Source organism: Leptodactylus fuscus, chromosome 1, assembly GCF_031893055.1.
Source record: "Leptodactylus fuscus isolate aLepFus1 chromosome 1, aLepFus1.hap2, whole genome shotgun sequence".
Classification (NCBI taxonomy): domain Eukaryota; kingdom Metazoa; phylum Chordata; class Amphibia; order Anura; family Leptodactylidae; genus Leptodactylus; species Leptodactylus fuscus.
Genome location: NC_134265.1, coordinates 218,353,052 through 218,379,982, shown reverse-complemented (window position 1 = coordinate 218,379,982; position 26,931 = coordinate 218,353,052). Strand labels below are relative to the sequence as shown.

General features: G+C 40.3%; 1 protein-coding gene across 1 annotated transcript in view; it reads left to right on the top strand.

Annotated features, from left to right (window-relative positions):
• MPV17L2 (MPV17 mitochondrial inner membrane protein like 2) overlaps window positions 1–3,770 on the top strand; it is a 31,065-nt gene extending 27,295 nt beyond the window's left edge. The window contains exon 6 of the mRNA XM_075283673.1: window positions 3,020–3,770. Within this exon, the coding sequence (XP_075139774.1) occupies window positions 3,020–3,130 (111 nt within the window). The 3' untranslated portion in view covers window positions 3,131–3,770. The remainder of the gene's footprint in view (window positions 1–3,019) is intronic.
• The last annotated feature ends 23,161 nt before the right edge of the window (window positions 3,771–26,931 follow it).

Sequence of the window (26,931 nt, the reverse complement as noted above, 5' to 3'; positions counted from 1 at the left end):
AAGAGGCAATCTCGAGAAGAAGGGCGTCACTAGAGAGTCTTCAGGCAGTACAGGGCACCCCTGTTCTGTTTGAGCACAGGGGGACTGTCTCCTGTGCTGTCTGGAGACTCCTTTGCATACAGAGAAAATTGGGCATGTCACTGGAATGGCAGTGCGGGGAAGAATTTCTTTTCTTAAGGCTATTCTGATGTGGTAGTACTGAAAAAGGGATTCTAATGATAGAATCCCTTTAAGAAACCCTTTACCGTTTCTCCACAATGGATGTTAAACTCGCTGGTCTGTAACTACCTGGGGAAGACCTTAGAGCCCTATTTGAAAATTGGAACCAAATTTGCTTTGTGCCAGTCCCTTGGCACTGTATCAGTCACTAGAAAATCCCTAAAAATTAAGAACAGGGTACAGGAATGAGTGGACTGAGTTCAAGTACTCAGAGGTTTAATCTATCGGGATGCGGAGCCTTGCTCACGTTTAATTTGTTTAGCATGACTTGGACAATTTCTATGTTTATCCAGTTTAGTATACGGTATTGTTTGATGTATTACCAGCATTGGTGATACCGACTTCAACTGCTCCCTTTTCTTCTGTATGTACAGATCCAAAGAATTAATTTAGTAGCTCTGCTTTTTCTTGGACCCTGGTGATAACTCTCCTTTACCATTATTTGACCTTGTGTTATTTTCTTTTTTTTTTTTCTTTTTTTTTTTTTTTTTTTTTTTTGAGGGGGGGGGGGTAGTTTTGCTTTTATTAGTCTGCCCTTCACTATGTTTTTTAGCTGGTTTAAGGCCCCACATAGCGAGCCACAGCAAAAAAAGAAAAAAAAGAAAACTGAAACAAATCGCTTACTTTTCCACAGTGCTTTTGACAGTCTGAAGTTTTCCTTTGCTGACTTTCTGCCCCTATTATACTTTTATGTAAAACTCCAGCGTTTCCACGGGTATAATTAAAATGCTGCAATCTTCCGCTGCAGATTTTTTTTCTGCAATGTGTACATGGGATTAGCCAGAATCCCATCCATTATGCACGTAATGTAAAACACAGTGTTTTCACGACGTGGGGCTCTAGAGCTTAAGTGCTTTGTAATTCTCAAAGGCTACAGCCGTGTTTTTTGGAGTTTTTTTTTTTAAGTCACCCATTTAACCATAGCTGTAAGCCATGGGAGGGTTAATTTAAGGCATTCATACTTTTTCCCTCTGGATATACATTTTGCTAAACACTCAATGTATATTTGGATTTCTCCCCCTTAAAGGGATTCTATCATTTAAATACTTTTTTTTTTTTTTCTAGTTGACACGTCGGAATACCCTTAAGAAAGGCTATTCGTCTCCTACCTTTATCAGTCGCCTCCAGCCCGCCGTTCGGTTGAAATACCTTTTTTTTACCGGTATGCAAATTAGTTCTTTCGCAGCACTGGGGGCGTCCCCAATGCTGCCAGAGAACTCTCCAGTGACTCCTCCATCTTCAATTCCACCCACAAGGATTTCACATCCTCACAATCTTCACCCATATTTGCCTCTTTCACACTCACTTTTCATGCCACTTCTGACACAAATATACCGTATTTTTCGGACTATAAGACGCACTTTTTTCCCCCCAAATTTGGGGAGAAAAGAAGGGTGCGTCTTATAGTCCGAATGTGGCGCCTGGCATCCGCTGTACTAGAGAGACGGATGCCGGCAAGGGATAGGTGCCGGGGCCTGAGACATCGCTGCGTTCCTCTGAACTGCAGGAAGCCAGCAGCGGGAGGAGTGATGCTATTCCGCGCCTCTATCCCCCCGCCGCTGGCTTCATGCAGGACAGTGGAGCGCAGCGATGTCTCAGGCCCGGCACCTGTGCCAGCGTCTATCCCTCCCCGGCATCCGCCTCTCTAGTACAGCGGATGCCGGGTCAGTATCAGCGGCCCCTTCTCCCCCGGGGCCGGTCCCCACCGGCCCCGTACCTGTGAAGTTGCAGGCCGGCTCCTGCGCGGCGATATCGCAGGAGCCGACCTGTTCGGGTGAGAGCCGGGAGCCTAATGAGGCTCCCAGGCCTGTCACTGCTGTATTAGTATTGCGGCTGGTCTCTATGACCAGCCGTAATACTAATAGACAGAATGTCCCATAGACGCAATACAGTTGTATTGCCGTCTATGGGACTTGCAATCAAGTGACCGCAGGTTCAAGCCCCGGGGGGGAATAAAATAGTGAAAAAAAAAAAAAAAAAAAAAAGCTTTAAAAATATAAATAAAAGTTCTAAATCACCTCCTGTCCCTAGAAAAAAAAAAATAAAAAAAAAAATATATATATATATATATATATAATCATAAACGATCGGTTTTTTTTTTCAATACAAGGTGATCTAAGCAATAGATATTCCCCAAAATGGTATAACTAAAAAGTACAGCTGGCCCCGCAAAAAAAAAACACTCTATGCGTCCCCGTACAACTGCAGGGTCACCTGTCAATGTGGCCTTGCAGCTGTTGCAAAACTACAACTCCCATATATTAAATATTTTACCATTTTTTGCTTCAAAATTTTTTTTCCCTATTTTCCTCCTCTAAAACCTAGGTGCGTCTTATAGACCAAAAAATACGGTACACTTCTCATTCATTCCTTTTTAACACGGTTTGCAAAAGCATGTAAAACCCAGAATATTAACAACCAAATCATGTGAGGAACACAACCACATCTCAGCCACAGCAACTACATCAAAGTGTTTAAGGCACACGACTCTCTGGAGCCCTGGTAACTTGTTTTCCATTGTGATGCTGTGCTTATGACTGATAAATACGCTTAGTAATGACATATTTACAAGTGGCTGCCACAGTTGGTTTCCTGGTGCTTAGGAGCTTCAGGAAGGTATCCACATGGGATACAGAGATCTCTATCAGAATAATGACTGGGCAAGGATGCCTTTGATGGAAAACAGAACTGGTTTCTGATACTTCTTACTATCCACTTTCCTGCATGGAAAGCAGCAGAGTGGTGTATGTGTTCTGCATCTTAATGATTAAAAAGTTATTCTCTTTTACTTGTGTTGCAGAGTGAAGAGCCACCATCCATCCTTGATGTGGATGCTAGAAATGTATGTACATCAGAGCAGCTCGCCAGTGCTTCCTCACATGTGCCAAAGACCAGAAGTGAAGAACTTTAAATATAAAGGAATGTCTATTTTTACCAATTGTGCTTGCATAGTAACCATTGTGCCATTCTCAAATGTTGTACAGTATAGCCTTAAGACATTGGGTGTAAAGAGGTTGTCCAAGGGGTTGGAATTGATTTTCCTGGTCTAGGAATGCTGATGATAGACCATATGATCAAAAGCAGAATTCCACCCCCTTTTTCCTCGCTCACAGATTACTAATTACCATTAATACAGCTGCTATAGCCCATGGAAATAAATTCCTGTGAGATCAGGAAAGAGGTGGAACGACTTTGGCGGTGGAGCACTGCTTCCAGTCGTGTGATCCAGGGGTCATAACATGGCCAAAACCCCCTGGGGTCTATCATTGGCATCCCCGGAGCAGTTAAGTTAATTCAAATTCCCTGGACAACCCCTTAGTATTTATTACAGCACTGTATTCTGGTACAGAGATAATTTTAGGAAAGTGGGATTAATATGCAGAATAAGCATATTTGCCTATAAACAGGAGTGGTGGCATAATGCAGTCATTTTCAGATATTTAATTTCTATATATTTTTGTAAATTTTTGTATATAATTGATTCTAATTTATCTACATGAAGCTGGAAATTATTGTCTAAATACTGATTAGAGAATGCTTATTTAAGAAAATGTTTCCATGAAATATCACGTAGCATAATACTAGGATAGAGATATACTGTAGATGTCTTTAAAAATTAGGATTCCTTATTGGGATTGATTTTAGTCACAATCAAGTGGTTATAGGATAGCGTGTTGGACACTCACAAATCTAATATTGATGGCCTATGCTAAGGAGAGTCCATCAAATATAAAAAGAGGATTATGATCATTGGTGGTTTACACAGCTTCCTGATATGTGCAAGAATTATGAATAATTCAGGCATATCTTGTACCACTGGGGAAAGGGTTGAGAGTTCTATGCACTTTTTAGTATTGATCACCTATACTTTCAATAGGCTATCACTAGGAGACTAGTGGGGGACCCCTGCAGATCTCCAGTAATGGGACAGCACAGCACTGTTGTGGCGAGTGTGGGTACTGCAGCACTGTCCCATTGAAGTGTATGGTACAGAGCTGCAGTATTTACACACGCTGCCACAGTTTGTATGGTGAGTGAGCAGCGTGTTGGACACCCGCAAATCTAATATTGATGACCTATCCAAGGCTAGAAAGTGGACAACTGCTTTAAGCCTAGTGGAGGTATTGGCGCTTTTAAGAAGTCCCCCCTTCCCTCTCCCCACCATTATGTTGAAATAACAAAATGACCAATACTCACCCTGCCTTTGCAGTGCTAGTGTTCCTAATGGTTCTCTGATATTCTGTATTTACATACCAGGAGCAATGATGTGCCATAAAGTCAACTACCATCTGCAGGAAACCGTAACAGCAGTAACACATTGTACATACTAGTTTCACCTTTGTGCCCAGTGACTGGCTGAAGCAGCCTCTCATGTTACATCAGATTTATTTTTAGTGGCTGCTAAAAAAAGGAATTCAGTTTCTAAAATTCATGTTTTTCAAATTTTTTTGCACTACTGTGGTTCACATTCACAACTGTCTTCAAACTGCCTTTCTAGACATTACCATTGCTTGTCTGACTTCGCATACAGTCTAATTTGTATCAGATTACTTTTGTAAGGTTATTTTAAATTGTAATACATCTTATGTACAAATAATAATAATGGAAGAACATATAATATGTGTCTGGTCTTCTTTTGTTTGTTTTTTTTGTTTTTTCATGAGTGTGAGTGATATAATATGTTATATCGATTTGGGCGATGCAATTTAATTTGGATTATTATCTACGCTGCCTAATGCAAGTCCTATGTAGTTGAATATTTATCTCCCTATGCTACAGATATGCCATCTGTCAGCTTATTAAATAACTGATATGCTAACACTCATTTGACTGGTGCCTTGCAGCGCTGGAATCCTAGGTTTGAATTCAGCCAACAACACTCCTTGCAGGCAACATTGTATGTTTTACCAGTGTTTGTGTGTGTTTTCACCCAAACTACAAAGACATACTGATAAGGAATGTAGATTGTGAGCATTTTTGGGACACTGACAGTATCTTTAAAGCGCTGTGGAATATGATGCAGTTATACTATATAGGTATGCAAAATAAATAAATGTGACTTGTATAGACCCCTTTAAATGTCATGAGAAAAAGAAGCCAGGTAGTGCTTTGAGATGTGTCCAAAAAGCGAGCCTCTATTCTAATTTCTTATATTATTAGCCAAGGGAGATGATATGGCTGCATCCACAGTTCCTTGGATACTTAAAAGTGTCTAGAATTAGGAAATGGATCTGGTTTGTTTTTTGTTTTTTTTTGTTCCAAAGAAACCTAATCCGACAGACCTCAACAGCTACAGACCTGTAGCACTGAAATGTCACATGATGAAGGTTGTAAAGAGACTGGTCCTGACACATCTATTCCCTCTAGTGAGTTCTGCTATGGAACCCCTCCAGTTTGTCTATAGGCCGGGCATTGGGGTGGATGATGCTGATCATCCAACTTCTTCAGAGCTCTTTCTCACCTTGAGAAACCAGGGAACACCGTGAGAATAATGTTCTTTGATTTCTCCAGTGCGTTCAACACCATTCAGCCAGGGCTACTGAGGGAGAAGCTGGACCTTGTTGGAGTGGGCCCTCACCTGTCCAAATAGATCCTAGACTACCTCACAAACCCACCTCAGTATGTGAGAGCCTGGGACTGTGTGTCTGACACTGATCTGTAGTACAGGAGCACCACAAGGTACAGCTCTTGCAACTCATCTAGCTGTTACTTTCAAAAGTATTCCGATGACTCTAATAGTAGGCCTCATCAAAGACAGAGACGACGGGGGGTGCATAGACAAACTGAGATTTAGTGGATTGGTGCTAGCTGAACCACCTTGAGATTAATGCTTGTAAGACCAAAGAGATTGTGATGGACTTCAGTAAGCGGAGAAGTGCTTCTGTTCCGGTTGCTTCAGACATCATCTTCGCTGTGGCCTGCTAGATGAGTAGTATACCTGCCAGGAACAAAAATAGACTTGACAGGCTGATTAGAAGGGCCAGCTCTGTCCTGAGGAGCCCCCTGGACCCAGTACAGGTGGTGGGTGACAGAAGGATACTGTCTGTGGTGACCTCCATGCTGGAGAATAAATCACACCCCATGTATGAGACCTTGGCAGCACTGTAAGTGACTGACTGCTTCACCCCAATTGTCCTATTAAGGACACAGCCCAAAAGTGCGTTAAGGACCATGCCTGAAATGTGTCACTTTGTATAGTATTAGCTTTTAGACTGTTTTATCGTGACACATTATAGTTCATGTTAGTGGTAAACATTGATCAATAATTTTGTATTTATTAAAAAAAAAAAAAAAGGAAATCTGGAAAAAAAAAAATTGCAATTTTCAAATCTTTTCAGAAAGATAGTCATTCCACCCAAATCCTATCCTACTAATATTATAAATGTGAAAGTTTGGATGTTTGTTCCTCAATCACGCAAAAACGGCTGAACGGATTTGAATGTAATTCGGCACATAGTTTGTAACCTTGATTAAAACATAGGCTACTTTTTATCCCAGTAAATGACATTGCTTCACAGCTGTTATGAATTTATGTTCACATACTATATTAAGCAGCTCTAGACAACACCTTATCTCAGCTTCTGAGAAAGCCAGGGCTGTTATCTCTGTGTAAACACACACTAACCCTCAGTGGATTATGTACACACATTTGCATATTATCTGATCTGCTCCATGCAGATAAACTGACATGGGCAAACACCTTTCATCCAAATTGGCAGTTTGCCGATTTTAAACATTCCTATAAAAAGAAAATCTAATTGTCGCAAAAAAAATGAGAGCTAGGAATGTAGCCAGAAGTCAACAGAGTTCTCCTCAAGCGGAGCTGAGGGGGATTATCGACGCCAACAACACACTCATATGGCATCTCAGTGAGCTGCTGAGATACCAGAACAATCACGGGCACAGGAACAAGTTCAGCAGCAGGACAGAGCTACTGAAATACCAGAGCAGGCAAACCATCGAGAGCAGCAATTTGCTGAATATAGGCGGATCATCAACGCCAACAACCCACAGATGAAGTTGCGGGCAGAGGCTAGTATATTAATAAATATTATCTACCACATCTCTGCTTTATATTGGCATCATCTTTTAATTGTCCTTTGATTTATTTTCGATTTTAACAGAGTTCAACAGCGATTTTCCAGATTTACATGAAAATTTCCCAAACTAATTTTTTAGGGACTGCTTCTGTTCTGAAGGGGATTATAAAGGCCTATATATTAGAAACCTCACGTAAATCATCCCATTTTCAAAACAGCATTTGGGAAGTTTGTTAACCCTTTAAGCATTTCACAGGGATTAAATCAAATATGGAGGTGAAATTCAGACATTTCCTTTTTGTTCAATAATACATTCATATAGCCCTAAAATTAACATATTCACAAAGGGTTAAAGAAAAATGCATCTCACAGTTTATGCAACTTCTCAAGAGCACAGAAATACCCCACATGTGGGTGTAAACTGATGCTTGGGCACACATGGAAGGAAAGGAGCGGCAGTGGACGTTTGAAAAGCAGGTTTTGCTGGAATAGTTTTTGGTGTCTCATTTGCAGAGTCCCTAGAGAACCAATACAATGGAAGTGACCCCATTTTGGAAACTACACCCATCACAGAATTCATCAAGGGGTATAGTGAGCATTTTGACCCCAGAGCCTTTTCACATATTTTACTAACTATGAGATGTCTAAATGATGTCTAACATTTGGTCTCTCTCAATGGTCCCAATCCCCCACACAAAGAGGTACATGCTGGACCCCATATTCACCCACCTCTACTCTCTATGCAGCCTCTCTAACTCTCCAACCACACTCTGACCATAGACTTGCTGACATTCTCTGCCCTCTCCTATCTAATAGACCCCCTACCCCTAAACCAATGTGCCCCCATGACATTTCCTGTGGATGCAACTTGGGGGGTGGCGCATGACAGTATGGGGACAACAAATGGGGGCGGGGGAAGAATCTGGGGGGATAACCTGGAGGATGACATGAAAATATGGAAGCAATCTGTAGGGGAACATAACACTGAGGTAGCAATTTGATGGGGATATGAAACTGTCAAAACAATCTGGGGGTGTGGGGAACATGAAAACGTGGGGACTACCTGTGAGGGAACATGACACTGAGGGAGCAACTTGATTGGGACATGAACTGTGGGGGAAACCTGGGGGAGCATGACACTATGGGGGAAATCTGGGAGGTGGGGGGCATTATATTGTGGGAGCAACCTGGAAGTGACATAACACTGTTTGGGAAACCTCAGGGGGACATGAAACTGTAGGGGGACATGATACTGGATACTGCGGGGGCAACCTAAGGGGACATGACAGTGTGGGGGCAAATGGGGGTGGGAGACATGAATATGGGGGAGGTAACTTGGAGAGGGACATAAAAATGTTGGGGCACCCTGGAAGGGCACACTATGAGAGGCATTATATTGTAAGGGGCTACTAGGGGTGCATTATACTGTGTGAGAGCCACTAAATCATATCTACAAGTATAGATATGATTATGTTAATGGGAATGATCAAACCCCCAATATAGTGCAAAAAAAAAAAGATATAAAAAATTCAAATCACCACCCTTTCCCTAGAACACATATAAAAGCACTGCAATACTGTGAAACACCTACACATAAGGTATTCCTGTGTCTGAAAACGCCTAGTCTACAAATCTATAAAATCAAAAGTGCCGAACTGCTGTTTTTTCACTGTTTTGCCTCTGATAAAAATATGAAAAAAAAAAATAAATAAATAAAAAAGTCATGAAAGCAATAGACATTCCCCCAAAATGGTATAACTAAAAAGAAAAAAAAGACACCCTATGCATCCCCATACACGGAAACATAAAAAAGTTATGGGCGTCAGAATATGGCAACTTTTAGAAAAAAAATTATTATTTTTTGTAAAGTTTTAGATTTTTGCTAAGGAGTTAAAGTGTAAATTAAACTATAGACTTTTGGTATTCCCGGAATCATACCGAAACATAAAATACAGGTGACATGTCATTTTAGCTGCAGAGTGAACACCGTAAAAACTGACCCGTAAGAAATGGAATGTACATTAGATTTGAGTATGGGATTTAAATCGCTGAAACGCGTCATTTATATGTATATATTTATCATACACATAGTCTGCGCACTTTGCTCGTACAGCATTTTTGCACGAACCTGAATGGTCTTTGATGAGGAGCACTATTCCTAGTGGTACCACATTTCACTGCACTAGTTGCATGGAAATATATCCTACTAGCTGGTACCCGCGACTTCGTCTGCGGTGATTGTAGCAGTGGGTATATACAGGCATGGGTAAGGTTTTCGGACTGTGTATAAGGTCTGGGATATGAAATGTAACTTTGTATCTTGTTTTTGCTGTAATTCAGAGAATATGTGAGACTTTTGTGTTGAAGTTACTTTGTATTTGAGCTGCTATACGGTGTTGTGAGAAACTTTACATAGTGACTTTGGGACCGAAGTATTTGAAGTTAACCCTTTCCCGCCGATGACCTTTTTTGATTTTGGTTTTTCGTTTTTGACTCCCCTCCTTCTAAACCCCATAACTTTTTTATTCCTCCGCTCCCAGAGCCATATGAGGTCTTAATTTTTCTGGGACAAATTTTTCTTCATGATGCCGCCATTATTTATTCTATATAATGTACTGGGAAGCAGGGAAAAAATTCAAAATGGGGTGGATTTGAAGAAAAAATGCATTTCTGCGACTTTCTTACGGGCTTTGGTTTTACGGCGTTCACTGTGCAACCAAACTGACATGTCCCCTGTATTCTGTGTTTCGTTACGATTCCGGGGATGCCAAATTTATATGGTTTTATTTACATTTTGACCCCTTTAAAAAATCCAAAACTATGTTAAAAAAATTTTTTTTTGAAAAGTCGCCATATTCCAACAGCCGTAACTTTTTTATACGTCCGTGTACGGGGATGTATATGGCGTCTTTTTTTGCGGGACCGGGTGTACTTTGTAGTTCTACCATTTTCGGGAAATGTTAGTGCTTTGATCACTTTTTATTCAAATTTTTATCAGAATCAAAACAGTGAAAAAATGGCGGTTTGGCACTTTTGACCATTTTTCCCGCTACGGCATTTACCGAACAGGAAAAATATTTGTATAGCTTTGTAGAGCGGGCGATTTCGGACGTGGGGATACCTAACATGTATGTGGTTCACAGTTTTTAACTACTTTTATATGTGTTCTAGGGAAAGGGGGGTGATTTGAATTTTTAATCCTTTTTGTTTTCATTTTTTTTTTACTTTTTTTTAAACTTTTTTTTTTGCATTTATTAGACTGCCTAGGGGTATTGACATGGGTGGGCGGTGTCGCGGATTGTCAGAGCGGTGGGGGTTGGCAAACATGGCTGCTCCGGAGCGTTAAAGAGAACCTCCTGGAGTATCGTTAAGGTGAGGGGCAAAGTGGTAAAGTATATGTATATGAGATTGTGTGGGGTTAGGGGCAAGGCTGAAGAGGGCAATATGAATTTTGTGGCTTGCTATGGTCCAAAGTGTGTGAGATTGCAGAGATGGTGGTGTGAGTTTGGGTTTTGTGGGGTCCTGGCACAAACGTATGTGCGCTATTGTGATGAAAAGTAGCCTATTGCGCAATCGGGTGTATTAACTATGTTTGTGGAAACTTTCAGCCAAATCGGTCGAGCGGGTTTTGCGTGATTGAGGAACAAACATCCGAACATCCAAAACTCACAAACCCACAAACTTTCACATTTATAATATTAATAGGATTCTTTTCGTCACTTTTAAACTTTAGAGTCCAGAAGATTCCTAAGGAGCACCAGTAGAAGCAGCTCTGACCAGAAATTTACAGACAAGCTTCTAGTGTTTGTGACTTATCACAACCAAAAAAGTTGAGCTTCAAACTTGAAGAGGAGAGGGTTTCTCAGCAGTAACCGTAAAACCTAATTGGTTTACCAATCAAGTGATCATCACTAGAGATGAGCGAATAGTGAAATATTTGGTATTCGATTCGAATAGTCTCTCAATATTCGACTATTTGATTGAATATCAAATCCCATTATAGTCTATGGGGGAAAATATTTGTTTAGGGGAAACCAATATTCAACTAAGGAGAGTCACCAAGTCCACAATGACACCTCAGGAAATGATGCCAACACCTCTGGAATGCAACTGGAACAGCAGGGGAAGCATGCCTGATGGCACCTAACATGCCCAAGTCCCAGTATTACGCCACTATCACAGTCTATCAATTAGACACTTTCCAAACTCAATAGAACCTCTATGGAAAGTGGAAAAATACTTGGAAACCTTCTTTCCTATACATTAGTATGGACAGAAAGAGAAATTTTAAGCTAAAGAAACATTAGCATGCACCCCTTTAAATCACGTTGCCCATGACAACCACAGATGGCACAGGCAAGGGCGAAATAAAAAAAGCACCCACCCTTAACTGTCATTGTGTGTGAGATGTGGTGAGACCTCCAAAAATTACTTTTGTGGCCCTTGACGTGAGCCCTTCCAAATTAAGTTACAGGCCCTTAAGCTGAGCCATACAAAAATTCACTTTTTAGGCCCTTGGGGTGAGCCCTCTCAAGCTTAACTTCAGGCCCTTGGGATGAGGTGAGTCTTGTACCAGCAGCGTATTAGGCCCTTGACGTGAGTTTAGCCTTGTAGGAGCAGAGTTTTAGGCCCTTGAGATAGAGATACCAAACTCTAACAGGGAATATAAAATCCCGTTTACAGGTACATTCACCTGTAGCACACCTAATGTAGTGTATTTAATAATGTGCACCAAATGTTCCACTGAAAATCTGTATGTTGGAGAGACCGGACAGCAGCTTAGAATGCGTATGAATTCACATCGCCATACAATTAGAGAACGAAGAATGGACCTTCCCGTAACAAAACATTTCTGCAATGAGGATCATAATATCACCGATCACATGAAAATTTTGGTTTTAAGAGGGAATTTCAAATCAAAGAAAGAATGACAGATTTATGAGTGTAAATTTATGACCCTGCTTCAAACACTGGAGAAGGGGCTAAATGTGTCACATGGTTTTATGCCATTTTACAGAAATCACTGACCTGAGACCCTGAGAACTGATAAGAACCTAGAATGTTTACTTTGATTTTACCAATAACTAATAACTCTCTACCCCCCTTCCTCCTGGAATTCTAACCCTATGTGCCCTTTTGTACATAAATATGCATCCTTCAGAAATGGTTTTAAATTTACTTGAGAAAGGAGCCTAGAGTTCCGAAACGTTGTAATCTGTCATCATTATTAGTTAGCCATTAAAAAGGTATCAACTACTGAAGACTATCAAGTTTTTTGGTTTTTTTATATTTCCTACCCACTAGAAACACGTTACGAGAACAAACATTTTCCTTATACTAAACAGGACCAATAGTCAGCTTGCAATAAACTCAGTTTTGGTCTGTGTTTACATACAGAGGTAACAGATTCCCTGTCTCAGCCCTTATCAGCAAAATTCAATTAGCCGATTGATAACTGGAAGAGCCAGAGATCAACAGCTCAGAAATACAAGCACTCAGCTCCCCCTCCCCTCCTGAGAGCAGGGAGCTACGTCACTTGTCCTGGGCGGAGAGATAAGATCATCCCCAGGTCCGTGGTTATGGAAACTCAGTGTAAACAATGAAGTGCAGAATCTCAGATAGCGGCCAAACAAAGCAGTTTAGCTGAAGCAATGTATTTAGGAAAAGTCTTAAATCCACATAAGCTAGCAGTATAGATAGGATCCTTGAAATGGGATAACCCCTTTAAGTTCTAGTTCTATGTCTTGTGACAACTCTAGTGTTATTTTAGCTCACAGGATCACCATTTCCCCATCAAGATGGTTGGCACATAAGAAATTTCCAATAAATTCTCACTGTAACCCACTGAATTTGGTTCAAAGCTGACCTCAGCCAGCTTTATTCTTCTGTTTTCACAGCAAACAGCAGATTCATCACAGTACAAAATAAATCTTCAGCCAACAGCTAACACATTCAGGGTTAGTAAGTAAAGGGTTGACACTTTACTTGTAGAGCCCGCCCACCTATCTGCTGATTAGCACCCAACTTTCTAGAGACAATTCTCTTCACTCTGCTTTCGTAAGGTAAAATACACATTTTTCTCCAGTGGCACAAATATGCTACTCCAGCAGTCACATTGCCACACTAGGTACACATTGATCATTTTTAGGCTAGAATCACTCTTCCAGATTTTCATGCTGTTTTTAAGCCAAACACAAGAGTAGACAAAAAAAGAGAGAAGTATTGTTTTTATCTGATAGTTTCCCATCTTTTTGCATCTACTCCAGACATTAGCTGCTAAATTGCACTTAAAACTGTCAAATATTGGCATTCTAGTGCTCTAACTGAATAGCTGCCTCTATAATAGAACTCTGTCTTGGGAACTGTCTTAGGTTGTCTAATGCCCTGTTCACAAATACAAACAAAAATGCAAGCGCTGTGTTGTAAAAGCACACGGACCCCATAGACTATAAATGGGGTCCGTGTGCTTGCCGCGCACTGCCCGCATGAATCATGTCGCATCCTTCGTGCAGGCAGTGCGCAGCAAGCACACAAACCCCATCAAGTCTATGAGGTCCGTGTGCTTTTACAGCACAGTGCTTGCAATTGCGTTTGTATTCCGTTTGGGGGGGGTCTCCATGCAGACTCTCCCAGACAGAATACAAAAGCAGATGTGAACCAACCCTTATTTAAAGGATCTGGTTATATTAGTGTGATGTTCCAAGGAAGACAAATTTTCGTACATTCAATATAATTATAAGTACATGATTGAAACAGAGTCCTCAATATCACAGATATACAGTGTATGTAACTAAAATGTTTTAGATTTCCTTAGACTCCATGGACTTCTAAGAGTAGAATGTGGGCCACAGACATACGGTTATATACGTGCATATATACCTAATAATTGGGGCTTTAAGAGTCAGGACTAATAAAATAAAGTACAGAAACAGCAGGTGACAAATGTTTGCTGCACCAAATGTCTGTTCTGTGTTTTGTCGCACTTGTAAATGAGTGATCATACTATTCAAATACTATAGGCATACTATTGTAGCGGCATAATGCACCATACTACTTCTATGTATAAATGCTACATCTGTGTGCTTATTAAAAAAAAACACTATGCCAAACCTTAACTTTAATTTTAAAATTTACAATATTAGTATCTAAAATCATTAAATCAACAAAGTATCTCTCACTAAAAAATATTCCTATATTATATGCTATAAAAAACAATGGGGAGAATGAATAAGCTAAATACACTATACATTTACAGTATAGATCCATTTGCACCAGAAAAAGCATGTGGCAACTATATGATTTCTGTAGTCTTCAGCACACCACTGCCTCCAGTACAATAATGAAGGCAGAGAACAGAATTCTATGTGGTTCTTCATACTGTACCATCTGGGGATATCTATGGCAGTAGAAGTCTTATGTAGGAATTGGCAGCTCCTTTGCACTGAAGGAAAAACTCACGAGGGTGAATGCAAAAGACTTTACTGGGTTATCTGTCACAATGTATTTAGGATCAGTGAGTAATATAAGCAGGTTTCCTTGAAGGTCCTGAAGAACATAGTGATTACTGGCAGCAGATAAACTCAGTGGTTACACAGTATCAGACTGTAAAGGATATCAACTATTATACTTTAAACAATTAGTTCATGAAGATACGGATGTGACTGATATTTCATTGAATGTTTGCTATAGATTGAGTGAGCTAACTCCAAGAAACGCCCTTTCTGCCAATTTTCTAAATAAAAGTTTCCCAAGAATGGACATTAAATCCTATTAAATCCCATTGCTTCTCCAATTTAACCCTAATTTCCTTATACTCAATTTAACCCTAGTGAGCTGAATAACATTCTTATTGTTCATTGTGATATTACATTGATTTACAAGGTTAGAGAAAAACAACAGATGTGCTGTGAAGCATGCTGCACTGTGAAAAAGGCAGATGGCAATTCTGCTACAAAACAGCAATCTTCATATATGCAGTGCAAAAATAGTTTATCAGCCCTACTGTCTATGAGCCCTGTGCTCAACATGTCATAAATAATGGGGGGGTTTTATCAACGCATCTACACCAGTCTCCTGGCGAGTAGATGGGTGATAATGTGGTGCATCTTTGGCACAAAGCTCTTTCCTGCATCTCCCGTTCTGCTCGCCACTTTCTGTGAATGTGATGGAGCAGGAATGAGAACAGCGCAGGCCGGTTGGGGATGCCTAGGCCTGACATATTTATTATAACTTACACTAGTTTCCTGGCGTGTGTTAAACAAGAATTATAAGCCAGTTCCTGTTTGGCATAGACTTCTATTCTGGATCACAGGCGTTCATCTGATTTATCAATAGGCGAGAGCCACTTGATAATTTAGGCACTCCTTGTCCTAGTCAGGTCCTTAATAAATCTGCTCCACTGTGTCCAGTATTGAGACAAATATGTGAAATGGAGGTTTGAAATTTGTCCAGCCGTGCATTGGTTAATTCTCCATTCTATGTACTGACATAGCAATCTAAATAGGTAGCCACATGTTAATTTTCTAACTCCTTTACAGGTTCTAAACAAAACACAAAGTACAAATAATGTTCATTGGGTACATTGGGTTCATTTTGGTATATTTTCATACATGAATATGTAGATGAGTCTCTTGGCTGTGGTTTTAATTCAGGGGAATGTTTTTTTGATGTCATATCTTGTCAGTACTGTGTTTCTAGTTATAACCTTATAACATATAGTTTCTTACTGTATCATGACCATTTCATGTGCTAAAAGGAAAATGTTTGTTTTGGTACCGTGTTAGCCAGTGGTTATGAAATATAAAAAAAAACAAAAAAACGTGCAAGTCTTCAGTAGGTGATACCTTTTTTAATGGCTAACTCATAATGATGACAGAATATGACGTTTCGAAGCTTCCTCTGAGCTCCTTCTTCAGATATATCTAAAAACACCTTCTAGAGGCTGCATATTTATAACTAGACACAGGGGTAGGATTACAGGAGGGAGGGGGGGAAGAGGCTTATTACTATATACTTATGAAAACAAACAATCAATTGCCAGATCCCAGGTTCTTATCTTAATGGCTGTCTTAATGATTTGTATAAAAAGACATAAACCCACGTGAGATGTTCATTCCATTGTCCAACGTCTGGAATAGGGTCATGGCCTTGTACTCATAAATCAGTCGCTGTTTCCTTGATTTAAAGTTCCCTTTTAAGATCAAGATTTTCATGTCATTGATGATGTTATGATCTTCCTGGCAGAAATGATTTGGCACGGGAAGATCAGTTCTCTGTTGTTTGATTGTATGGCGATGTGAATTCTCATTCTGAGTTTCTGTCCGGTCTCTCCAACATACAGATTTTCAGTGGAACATTTGGTGCAAATGACCAAATACACTACATTAGGTGTGTTACAGGTGAACACACCTGGGATTTTATATTCCCTGTTAGAGTTTGGTATCTCTATCCTGTCAGTGGTCAGTATGTGGAGGCAGGTCTTGCACCTCTTCTGTCCACATGGAAATGTTCCTTTGTTAGTTGGAGGTGACAGTGAGCTGCCAATAATCATATTCCTGAGGTTTGGTGGCTGTCTGTAGCACAGGAGAGGGGGGTCTGAAAATATGGATTTTAGACGGTTGTCTTTTTGCAGTAGTGGATGTATTTTGCGTGTGATTCCTCTCAGCATCTCCAGGTGGGGGTTATATGTGACGACCAGAGGCACCCGATTGTTCTCCTGTTTGGTATTGTATTTTAATAACTCCGATCTTGGTATTCTGGTGGCCCTGGTGATTTGGTTATCAACTGATCTTGGATGGTAACCCTGCCTCAAGAATGTGTTTTTGAGGCCCCCAAGCTGTTCGTCTCTATCTGCAGGGTTTGAACATATGCGATGGTATCTGATAGCCTGGCTGTATACAATGGAGTTCTTTATGTGTTTAGGATGAAAGCTATCCCATCTTAGGTAGGTAGGGCGGTCAATTGGTTTCCGATACAGCGATGTCTCAATTTTGTTGTCCTGTATCTTGATGACTGCATCCAGGAAGTTTATTTCGGAGAAGGAGTGATTGAGCATCAGGTTGATGGTGGGATGGAACTGGTTGAATTGTTCATGGAAGCCTTTCAGCTGTTCCTCAGACCCGGTCCAAATGATTAGGATATCATCAATGAAGCGATAGTAGGCCAGGGGTCTGATGGTGCAGGTGGAGAGGAAGTCACTCTCAAGCTTGGCCATGAAGAGATTAGCGTACTGTGGCGCCATTTTGCTCCCCATTGCGGTGCCGGTCCGTTGTAAATAGATGCAGTCACCAAAGGAGAAGTAATTGTGAGTGAGGATGAATTTTGTCAGTTTCACGACCGATTCAGCGTTCATACCGTCCTGGTGTGGGATGTTGGAGTACAGGGATTCTACATCCTTTAAATCAAGGAAACAGTGACTGATTTATGAGTACAAGGCCATGACCCTATTCCAGACACTGGACAATGGAATGAATGTTTCACATGGGTTTATGTCTTTTTATACAAATCATTAAGACAGCCATTAAGATAACCTGGGATATGGCAATTGATTGTTTGTTTTTATAAGTATATAGTAATAAGCCTCTTCCCCCCTCCCTCCTGTAATCCTACCCCTGTGTCCAGTTATAAATATGCAGCCTCTAGAAGGTGTTTTTAGATATATCTGAAGAAGGAGCTCAGCGGAAGCTTCGAAACGTCATATTCTGTCATCATTATGAGTTAGCCATTAAAAAAGGTATCACCTACTGAAGACTTGCACAGTTTTTTTTTTTTTTTTTTTTTATATTTCATTTCATGTGCATATACCGTATATACTCGAGTATAAGCCGAATTTTTCAGCCCCGTTTTTGTGCTGAAAAAGCCCCCCTCGGCTTATACTCGAGTCAGCAAAAAAAAAATATATATTTTTTTTTTTTCGGAGGGGGGGGGTCTATGACCAGCCACAATATTAATGTATCTCCCATAAAATAGTGCAAAAGAAAAAAAAAGAAGATTTAAAAGAAATAAACATAAAAGTTGTAAATCCCTCCTTTCCCTAGAATACATACAAAAGTAGAAAATCACTGTGAAACACAAACACATTAGGTATCCTGTGTCTGACAGTGCCCGGTCTACTGAATATAGGGGATCTGCAGTGCTCCTGTTCTGTCAGGTAGGGGTTAATAGGAGCACTGCAGATCCCCTATATTCAGCCAAACTGAATTCCAAGTGGAGGGAAGAAAAAACCCCAGTCCTCAAGCTCAGGGAAGGGGCAGACAGACAACCAAAACACCCCCTCCCCTTCCCCAGCAACTACTGCAACCAGCAACTCAGACCATTTTCATTTTTGAAATTTTCCAGTAGCTGCTGCATTTCCCCCCCTCGGCTTATACTCGAGTCAATAAGTTTTCCCAGTGTTTTGTGGTAAAATTAGGAGCCTCGACTTATATTCGGGTCGGCTTATACTCGAGTATATACGGTACCTTTAATACCCTTCAAGTTAGGGTATTTGTTGACAGCAGTAAAATACATTTACAAGTTTACTTCCAAAATCAGTCCTAGTTTCTTTCTGGTACCCTCCAGAGATTATCAGTTTCCTGATGCCTGTAATGCTTCAGCAACTTCTTAACCTCTTCAGGACAGCTCACTGTATATAAACATCAGCTCTTGCTGGGCTTTGTGCAGAGCTGACGTTTATATACTGACCCTGCTAAATTGGAGACCAGGTCCCCCCAAGGGTTAGGAACTGCATGAACACAGCACTAATAGCTACTTGAAGTGCAAGCTATAAAAAAATGCTTTAAAAAGTGATCAAAAAGTCATATGTACCCCAAAACAGTAACAATAAAAAGCACAGATTGTCCCACAAAAAATAAACCCTCGACCAACTCTGTCAACCAAAAGAAAATAATTGCTACACATCACAGAAGATGGCGATGCAAAAATAATTGATTTCTTTCCCCAAATGATTTTTCTCTGCAAAACTAGTAACAAAAGAACATTATTAAAGAGGTATCGCCATAATCGTACTGACTCGCAGAAAATAAAGGTAACGTTACTTATGCTGTACACTGCATGGAAAAAAATTTAAAGGTTAAAAGCAATATCAGAATTGATGGGTTTTTTTGTTTTGTTTTTTAATCCACCAAGAAAGAGTTAATAAAATTTAGTCAATAAGTTATAGATACCCAAAAATGGTGTCAGTACAAAATATATCTCATACTGAAAACAACAAGCCCTCATATGCCTACATCAACAAAAATTAGAACAAAAAAAAAAAAGCTTCTACAATGTGAAGACAAAAACTCCAACAATCACCAAATCATTAGAACAAAACTGGCTGCGGGAAGAAGAAAATGTATAAGCTGCGTGAGAGTGTATCAAGGTACAAATCATAGCTTATGATGGGAAAAGACACTACAGGTGACCCCCCGAGTCACCTCCTCCCCCATCATAGGAGCTACTGGGGTAATAGTTGGGAATTTGGTGCTCCCAATGTACTCTGCATAGATTACATATTCACTGTTCACCATCCGCTGTGCATTCACATCTGGGATACTAGTGCTCACTACACCCCTTGATAAATTCTTTGAGGGGTGCAGTTTATAAAATGGGGTCACCCTCCAGGGATTTCCACTTTACTGGTACCTTTAGAGGCTCTGCAAACATAACCAAACATCTAAATATGCATTCCAAAAGCCACATAGCGCTCTTTCCCTTCTGTGCCCTGCTGTACACCCAAACTGCAGTTTATGCCCACATGTACGACACTTGTGTACCCAGGATAACATATTTAATGTATATGTGGTGTGAGAAGGTGAAGGACAAAGTACTGGAGTCTCGCTATATCAGCCCAAGATTCCTACTTATGTGTGGTCCAACCCCAGGTGTGGATCCTTAGGCTTGTTACTGGCCCATAAAAGGTTGCAGAACCTGCACTTCAGGGCAGAACCAGGAAGTGAGGAGGTGTCTGGGTCTGTCCTGTAACCCTGAGTCCGGTGAGATCAATTTGTGCTTGTGTTTTTCCTGTGGTGGGTAGTAAGCTACACGTATAGTTAGGTTATAACTCCTGTTTAGTTAGTCGCTCAGACGAGCAGGAATTTGTTTTATTTTTTATACAGCCTGTAGTTAAGGCTGTATTTTGTTTTGCTCATTTGTGCCTCAAGTGAAGGTTTATTTATTTTCCTGATTTATTTTTTATTTTTTTGTAAATAAACCTGTTTGCTGCACATTTTTGTGTCCCTGTCTTGACTGTTTGGGTCTGCACCACTTCTATGAGCTACCTTCCCTGCAGTGGGTATAAACTGTTATTTGGGCACAGCTGAGCACAGAATGAAAGGATTCTATTAGGAGCAATATTTTAGTTTTTGGACACCATTACAGTTTTGCAGAGCCCTGAAATACCAGCAAAGTGGAATCCCCTGATACCTGACCCCATTTTGGAAACTTCACCCCTGAAGGAATTTATCCAGGGATACAGTGAGCATTTTTAACCCCTAACGCTGGGTTCACACCAGTGTTCGATCTCCGTACTCAGCTTTCCGTCTTCTGCATGCAGAAGATGGAAACCTGTCATGCTGGGTCCGGCAGTGAGCGCCAGTGAGCGTTTTATGCTCTCCGCAGCGAAACCGTTTTTTTTAAACCAGACACGGAGTACTGCATGTCCGACTCTGTGTCCGGTTTAAAAAAAACTGTTTCACCGTGGAGAGCATAAAACACTCACCAGCGTTCACGGCCGGACATTTTTCAATCCCATTCAAATGAATGGGTTTGAAAAGATGCCGGCAGCTTTCCGTCTCCTGCCCAGTTTTGAGCAGGAAACGGAAATCTGCAGAACGGAGACCGGGTGCAGATGTGAACGAGCCCTAAGTGTTACATTAATTTATTTTCCAGAAATTAATATGCAGCTGATTTAGTAAAGGTGAAAATGACAATTTTTCCATGAATACTTCATTTCAGTGGATAATATGTTGTGTCCAGCTTCTATCAGAGACAAATGCTCCAAAAGCTGTTGTGCCTGGGATACCTGCTTAACATTTTTTAGAGTGTGTGTCTCTGCTGACACAAGTTGGGCACAACATATCAGGTACTGAAATAGTGTATCTCTGGAAAAATTGCGATTTTCACTTTTCATTATCAGCTGGAAATTAAATTAATGCAATGCTCAAGGGTTAAAAATGCTCACCAACCCTCTTGATAAATCCCTTGAGGGTTGTACTTTCCTAACAGGGGCTATGTGTCTGTTGGTTCTACTTTACTGCCAATTCAGTAGCTATGCAGAAGTGGCATGATGTCCAAAAATCAAGCTGTGCTCCAAAAACCAAAATAGCGCTCCTTCTCTTCTATGCTCAGCTGTGCCCAAACAGCAGTTTATACCCACATATGGCATTGTTAAAGGGGCTCTATCATTGGGAAAAGTCATTTTTGATAAGCACATCCTTGCATAGCCTTTAGAAAGACTATTTCACACCAACTTTTGTATGTAAATTGCCTCAGTAGTGTTTGAATAAGTCAGTTTTTATTCATATGCTAATGAGCTTCGACCGTGCACCGGAAGTGTCTCTGATCACAGTCTGCTCTATGTGTATGTATAGCAGAGATGAGTCAGCACAGCAGTCTCTGCTGTACATAAACATAGAGCAGACAGTGCACAGTGACACTCACTAGCATATGAATAAAACCAGACTTATAAAAATCTACTCACGCAATTTACATACAAAAGGTAGGTGTGGAATAGCCTTTCTAAAGGCTATGCAATGATGTGCTTATCTAAAAATGACTTTTCCCAATGATAGAGCCCCTTTAAGTACGTTATCCTGGATACAACAGTGCCATACATGTGGGCATAAACTTCAGGAAGGAGCAGATGTCAAGCAGCACTATGTGCTTTTGGACTGCATATTTAGATGTTGGTTTTTGGGCGTCATGTCACATTAGTAGATACTCTAAAATTGCCCCTTGAAAATGGGGTCACTTCTTGGGGAATTCCAATTTACTGGCACCTCCAGGGCTCTGCAATAACAACATGACATCCAGAAAATCCCTCTAAATTTGTACTTTAAAAGCTAAAACACATACTGCTCATTCCTTTCTGAGCCCTCTGTGTGCCCAAGCAGCATTTTACACCCATATATACAACTTGTTTCTACCTGGGATAGCCCACTTAATAGTTTTTGGAATGTATGTCTCTAATGATACAAGCTGAGTGCAACGTATTGGGCATGAAATGGCATTTCTTTAAAAATTTTAATTTTAACTTTGTACATTAATCTTCGGGAATCACTCTTGGTCTCAAAATGATAATACCCTTTGATAAATTGGTGTCGTTTCTAAAATGGGGTGACTTTTTGGGAGTTACCATTTTATTAGTACTTTAGGGGCTCTGCAAATGCAACATGGCACCCGAAATGTAATGCAACAAAATCTGTCCTCCAAAAACCAAATAGCGCTCTTTCCACTCCGAGCCCAGCCATGTACCCATACAGCGGTTTACAACCACATATGGGGTAAAACCACAACCACATATGGGGTATTGCTGTGCTCAGGAGAAATTGTGCAACAAACTTTGGGGAGATTTTTCTATTTTATCCTCTTGTGAAAACATAAAAATTGTGACTAAATTAATGGTTTATTGGAAAAAAAAGTAATTTTTCATTTTCATGTCCCAATATTAATAAAATCTATGAAATAACTGTAGAGTCAGACTGCTCATTATATCCCTTGTTATGTTCTATGAGGGGTGTAGTTTCCAAAACGGGGTCACTTTTGGAGATTTCTATTGTATTGGTACTCTAGGGGCTCTGCAAATGCGACATGCACCCGAAAACTATTCCAACAAAATCTGCCCACCAAAAGCCAAATAGCGCTCTTTCTATTCTGAGCCCCCTCACGTACCCATACAGCAGATTATGACCATATATGGGGTATTGCTGTGTTTAGGTGAAATTGTGGCACAAAATTTGGGGAGCTTTTTCTCCTTTATCCTCTTGTGAAAATTAAAACTTTGGTGATAATGTGACATTTTAGTAACCCATTCACTGGGAAATATATTTCTATTTTATTGGTGTTTACATTTTCTATGTGTTGGATATAATGTAGGGGTGCACTCTAAGTGGTGTGTAAAAACACTGAAACGCATTACCCTATTTAATAAAATCCCACGTTGTATCAATCTCTGTGGATATATTGAGTCTTGTATTCCCAAGGAGGAGTGCGCATTCTGGTGTTTCTGGGAATATCCTTTCCCCAAGTTATCTGCATGTATTTCAAGCGGCTCCGGAAGTGTCTGGTAGACCCAAGCCAGTGAACGCTGCCCTCCTAAGTGTTTGTGATTTCCAATTATCTCTCTGAGCAAGTCTGTGATCCTGACTACGGAAATAGTCGACCACTACAAAGTCCACCGGTTCCATATAAGGAATGCAGCATTCTTGTTTTTCCTTCGAATCTCCAAATGTCATTTGTTGTATAATGAAAAGTTATACAATTTTCCAGTATACTTCCTGTATCAATTCAATTCTGCATGATTTTCTAGAACTCTGCTTGCCGTCATTCATTCTTCATCTGTCCTTGGTCATGTGATGAGCACATTGGTGCACAGGCAGATGTCTGATTACTGTGCTGTGATTCTAACGAGCTGTGCCCCTGTGTGTACATTACATGACCATGGACTCATTTTCATCCACTGGGTATAAGTAGAATGATCAGAGATCTAGAAAATTGTGAAGAATTGATAAAGAAAGTATATTGGGAAATTGTACAACTTTTCATGATAGAAAAAAATATCTGTCTTTAAATTTTGGCCTGAAACTGGACAACCTTTTCTAATTCCAGCCCAACCATTCATTTATATGTTAAATGTTACAATAAAAGACAATGCTATGAAATGCTATGCCATAAAATCCATCAGCCATGTGAAATTGTATTGTTATGGAATTGCTATTCTTGCAACTCCGTAATATATGCAATACAGGTCACCGGTTGGTACAATAGTCTATAAGTATAAGTAATCTACTAAAAATTAGATACCTTTTCAGGATGCAGAATTTCAGGCAACCTCTATATAGTTACCAGAGTCTGTGGCAAGGCACGATGGATTTGGTTGCTAGGGAGCCAGGCTGCATCTGCAGAGTAAAGTGACAGAAAAATGATGCAAATTTATCGTCCACAGACCAAACCAGATGACCAGTAGTAGAAAGAGAATAAATCCAAACTAACAAAAGAATTTAAACTAAATAATTGCCATTTGATGATGTCATGATCAAGTTCAGATACAAACAAATCAAAAAACAAGTGGTTAACCAGTAGAACAAGCCAGATTCAGTACACAAAGATGATCACAATAACAAACTAGGCAAGGCATATAAAATGAGTATTTGAGCACACTCAGGGAGCTAGGACACATAAGTAATCACAGGGATACACCTAGTATCAGAGCCAAGTTTAACCCCTTCCTGACACTAATTTTCATTTTTGACTCCCTTTCTTCCAAACCCCATATCTTTTTTATTTTTCCTTTTACAGAGCCATATGAGGGGGGGGGGGGCATTCACACTTGCACCCCGTGCACTCTATGTAATCCCGCCGGGTTTCCATCCTAGGCCCCAGAGAAACTGTATAGTCGGACATGCAGGACATTGTGTACGGCCCAAAAACCCGGTTTGTCCACAGAGAGGCTGCAGGCGGACACCGGTGGTTTGCTTTTAAAACCGATTCAAATAAATGGGTTTTACCTAACTGCTGGGAAGCTGTCCCCTATGCAGTTTCTCTGGGGCATTGGACAGAAACCTGGCGGAACGGCACATAGCATTAGGGCTTAACCCTTTTCTTGCCAACGACGTAGCTCTACATCCTTACTTCTAATGCCCATATCTCTGGACTCGTTTGGACTATGAAGATAATTTTTGATTCATTTTAAAGATGAGAATCTCATCTCTAAAATGATACCAAGTTCTTCATGTTAATGCTATTGGGGATTGAGATCTCATTGAAGATCTCAATTCCGACAGCGTTTTTAACAGCAATTTGCTAAAAATCTGTAACGGCTATTATGAAGACCTTGGTATCATTTTAAAGATGAGATTCTCATCTTTAAAATGAATCTAAAATTATCTTGATAGCCCAAACGAGTGCAGAGATACAGGACTTTAAATTGTCCTCCCCCTCCTGTCTCGGGAAGCATTAGTGAAACAGGAAGGGGGGAGGAGGAGCAGCCTGCAGCCTGCACAGGGAAGCATTTTCTCTATCCCTGTGCACAACCTGTATGTGACCCCAGGAGGGGGGGAGAAGGGATTCAGTCCCTATTTCCCCCCTCCTGTCAATCAGAGTGCATACTATACTTTTGCTCTCTGATTGCCACATACAGGTATGATGTAATTTCCTCTGAGCTTTACTAGTGGGGGATTCTTATGTTATACCCCCTGAACATAACCAGAAAGTTTATTGGTGCTGTGACCCAGACGTTTACCATTGTCCAGGTCACAGCGCCAAAAAAAAAGCCGGACCAAACACTTACCCAACATATACACAAAGTCATGAATAAAGTTTACATTTCAACCAATCCCTGTCCTGTTTATACCCAAACTTTCTAGAGTAAAATGCATCTCTAGTGCTATCTGTTACATGCTAAAATAATAGTAATAACGATTATCACTAGAGATGAATGTATAGATTGCTAAAAATTTTATAGGGGATGGAAAATAACATTTTTATGTCCTATTTAATTTGCATGCACAAAATGGGTTGGCGCATTTCTGCGATTTTGGCGTTTCTTTAACACCCGCACCTGTAAATATATACATGTGTGGTATGTATGAACTACCCTCACATCTTGCAGTTTTTGGAAAGTACATTTTGTTTGCAGAAAGGGATTGCTTGATCCGCACTTTAGTGGCAAATTTGAATTTTTGTGCAATTTTTTCTAGCAATCTCTGTTTGCCGCAACGTTGCATGAAGGTGGTTGTATATATGAAACATTAAGTTGTGTTTTTATATGCGGTATATATGGCTGTGCAATCTCAAAAGTTAGATTTTGGAGTGCAGTATAGCTTTTTAACATATTAGTGAATAACAGCAAAATCCTGCTTGTCTTCTGCATTACATAGTAGATGAGGTTGGATAAAGACATTAGTCCATCAAGTCCAACCTATAACCCTACAATCCCCTACAGTGTTGATCCAGGGGAAGGCAAAAAAGGCTCGTGCCAGTTGCCCTATTTCAGGGGAAAAAATTCCTTCCCAACTCCGAATCTGGCAGTCAGTATAAAACCCTGGATCAACGTGAAAGGCATCCAGGCCCACTTTGAACTTGTTCAGTGAATCCGCCATCACCACTTCCTGGGGCAGAGAGTTCCAGAGCCTCGTTGTTCTTACTGTGAAGAATCCCCTTCTATGTTTCTGGTGAAACCTTCTCTCCTCCAGACGTAGAGGATGTCCTCTTGTCACTGTCACTGGCCTAGGAGTAAAAATATCCTTAGAAAGTTCTTTGTACTGTCCCTTCATGTATTTGTACATTGTTATTAGATCTCCCCGTAGACGTCTTTTCTCTAAACTGAATAACCCGAAGTTTGTTAATCTATTGTTGTACTCCAGTCCACCCATTTCCCTAATCATTCATTATTCATAATAATAATAATACATTTTATTTATATAGCGCCAACATATTCCGCAGTACTGTACAATTTGTAGGGTTCAGATACAGA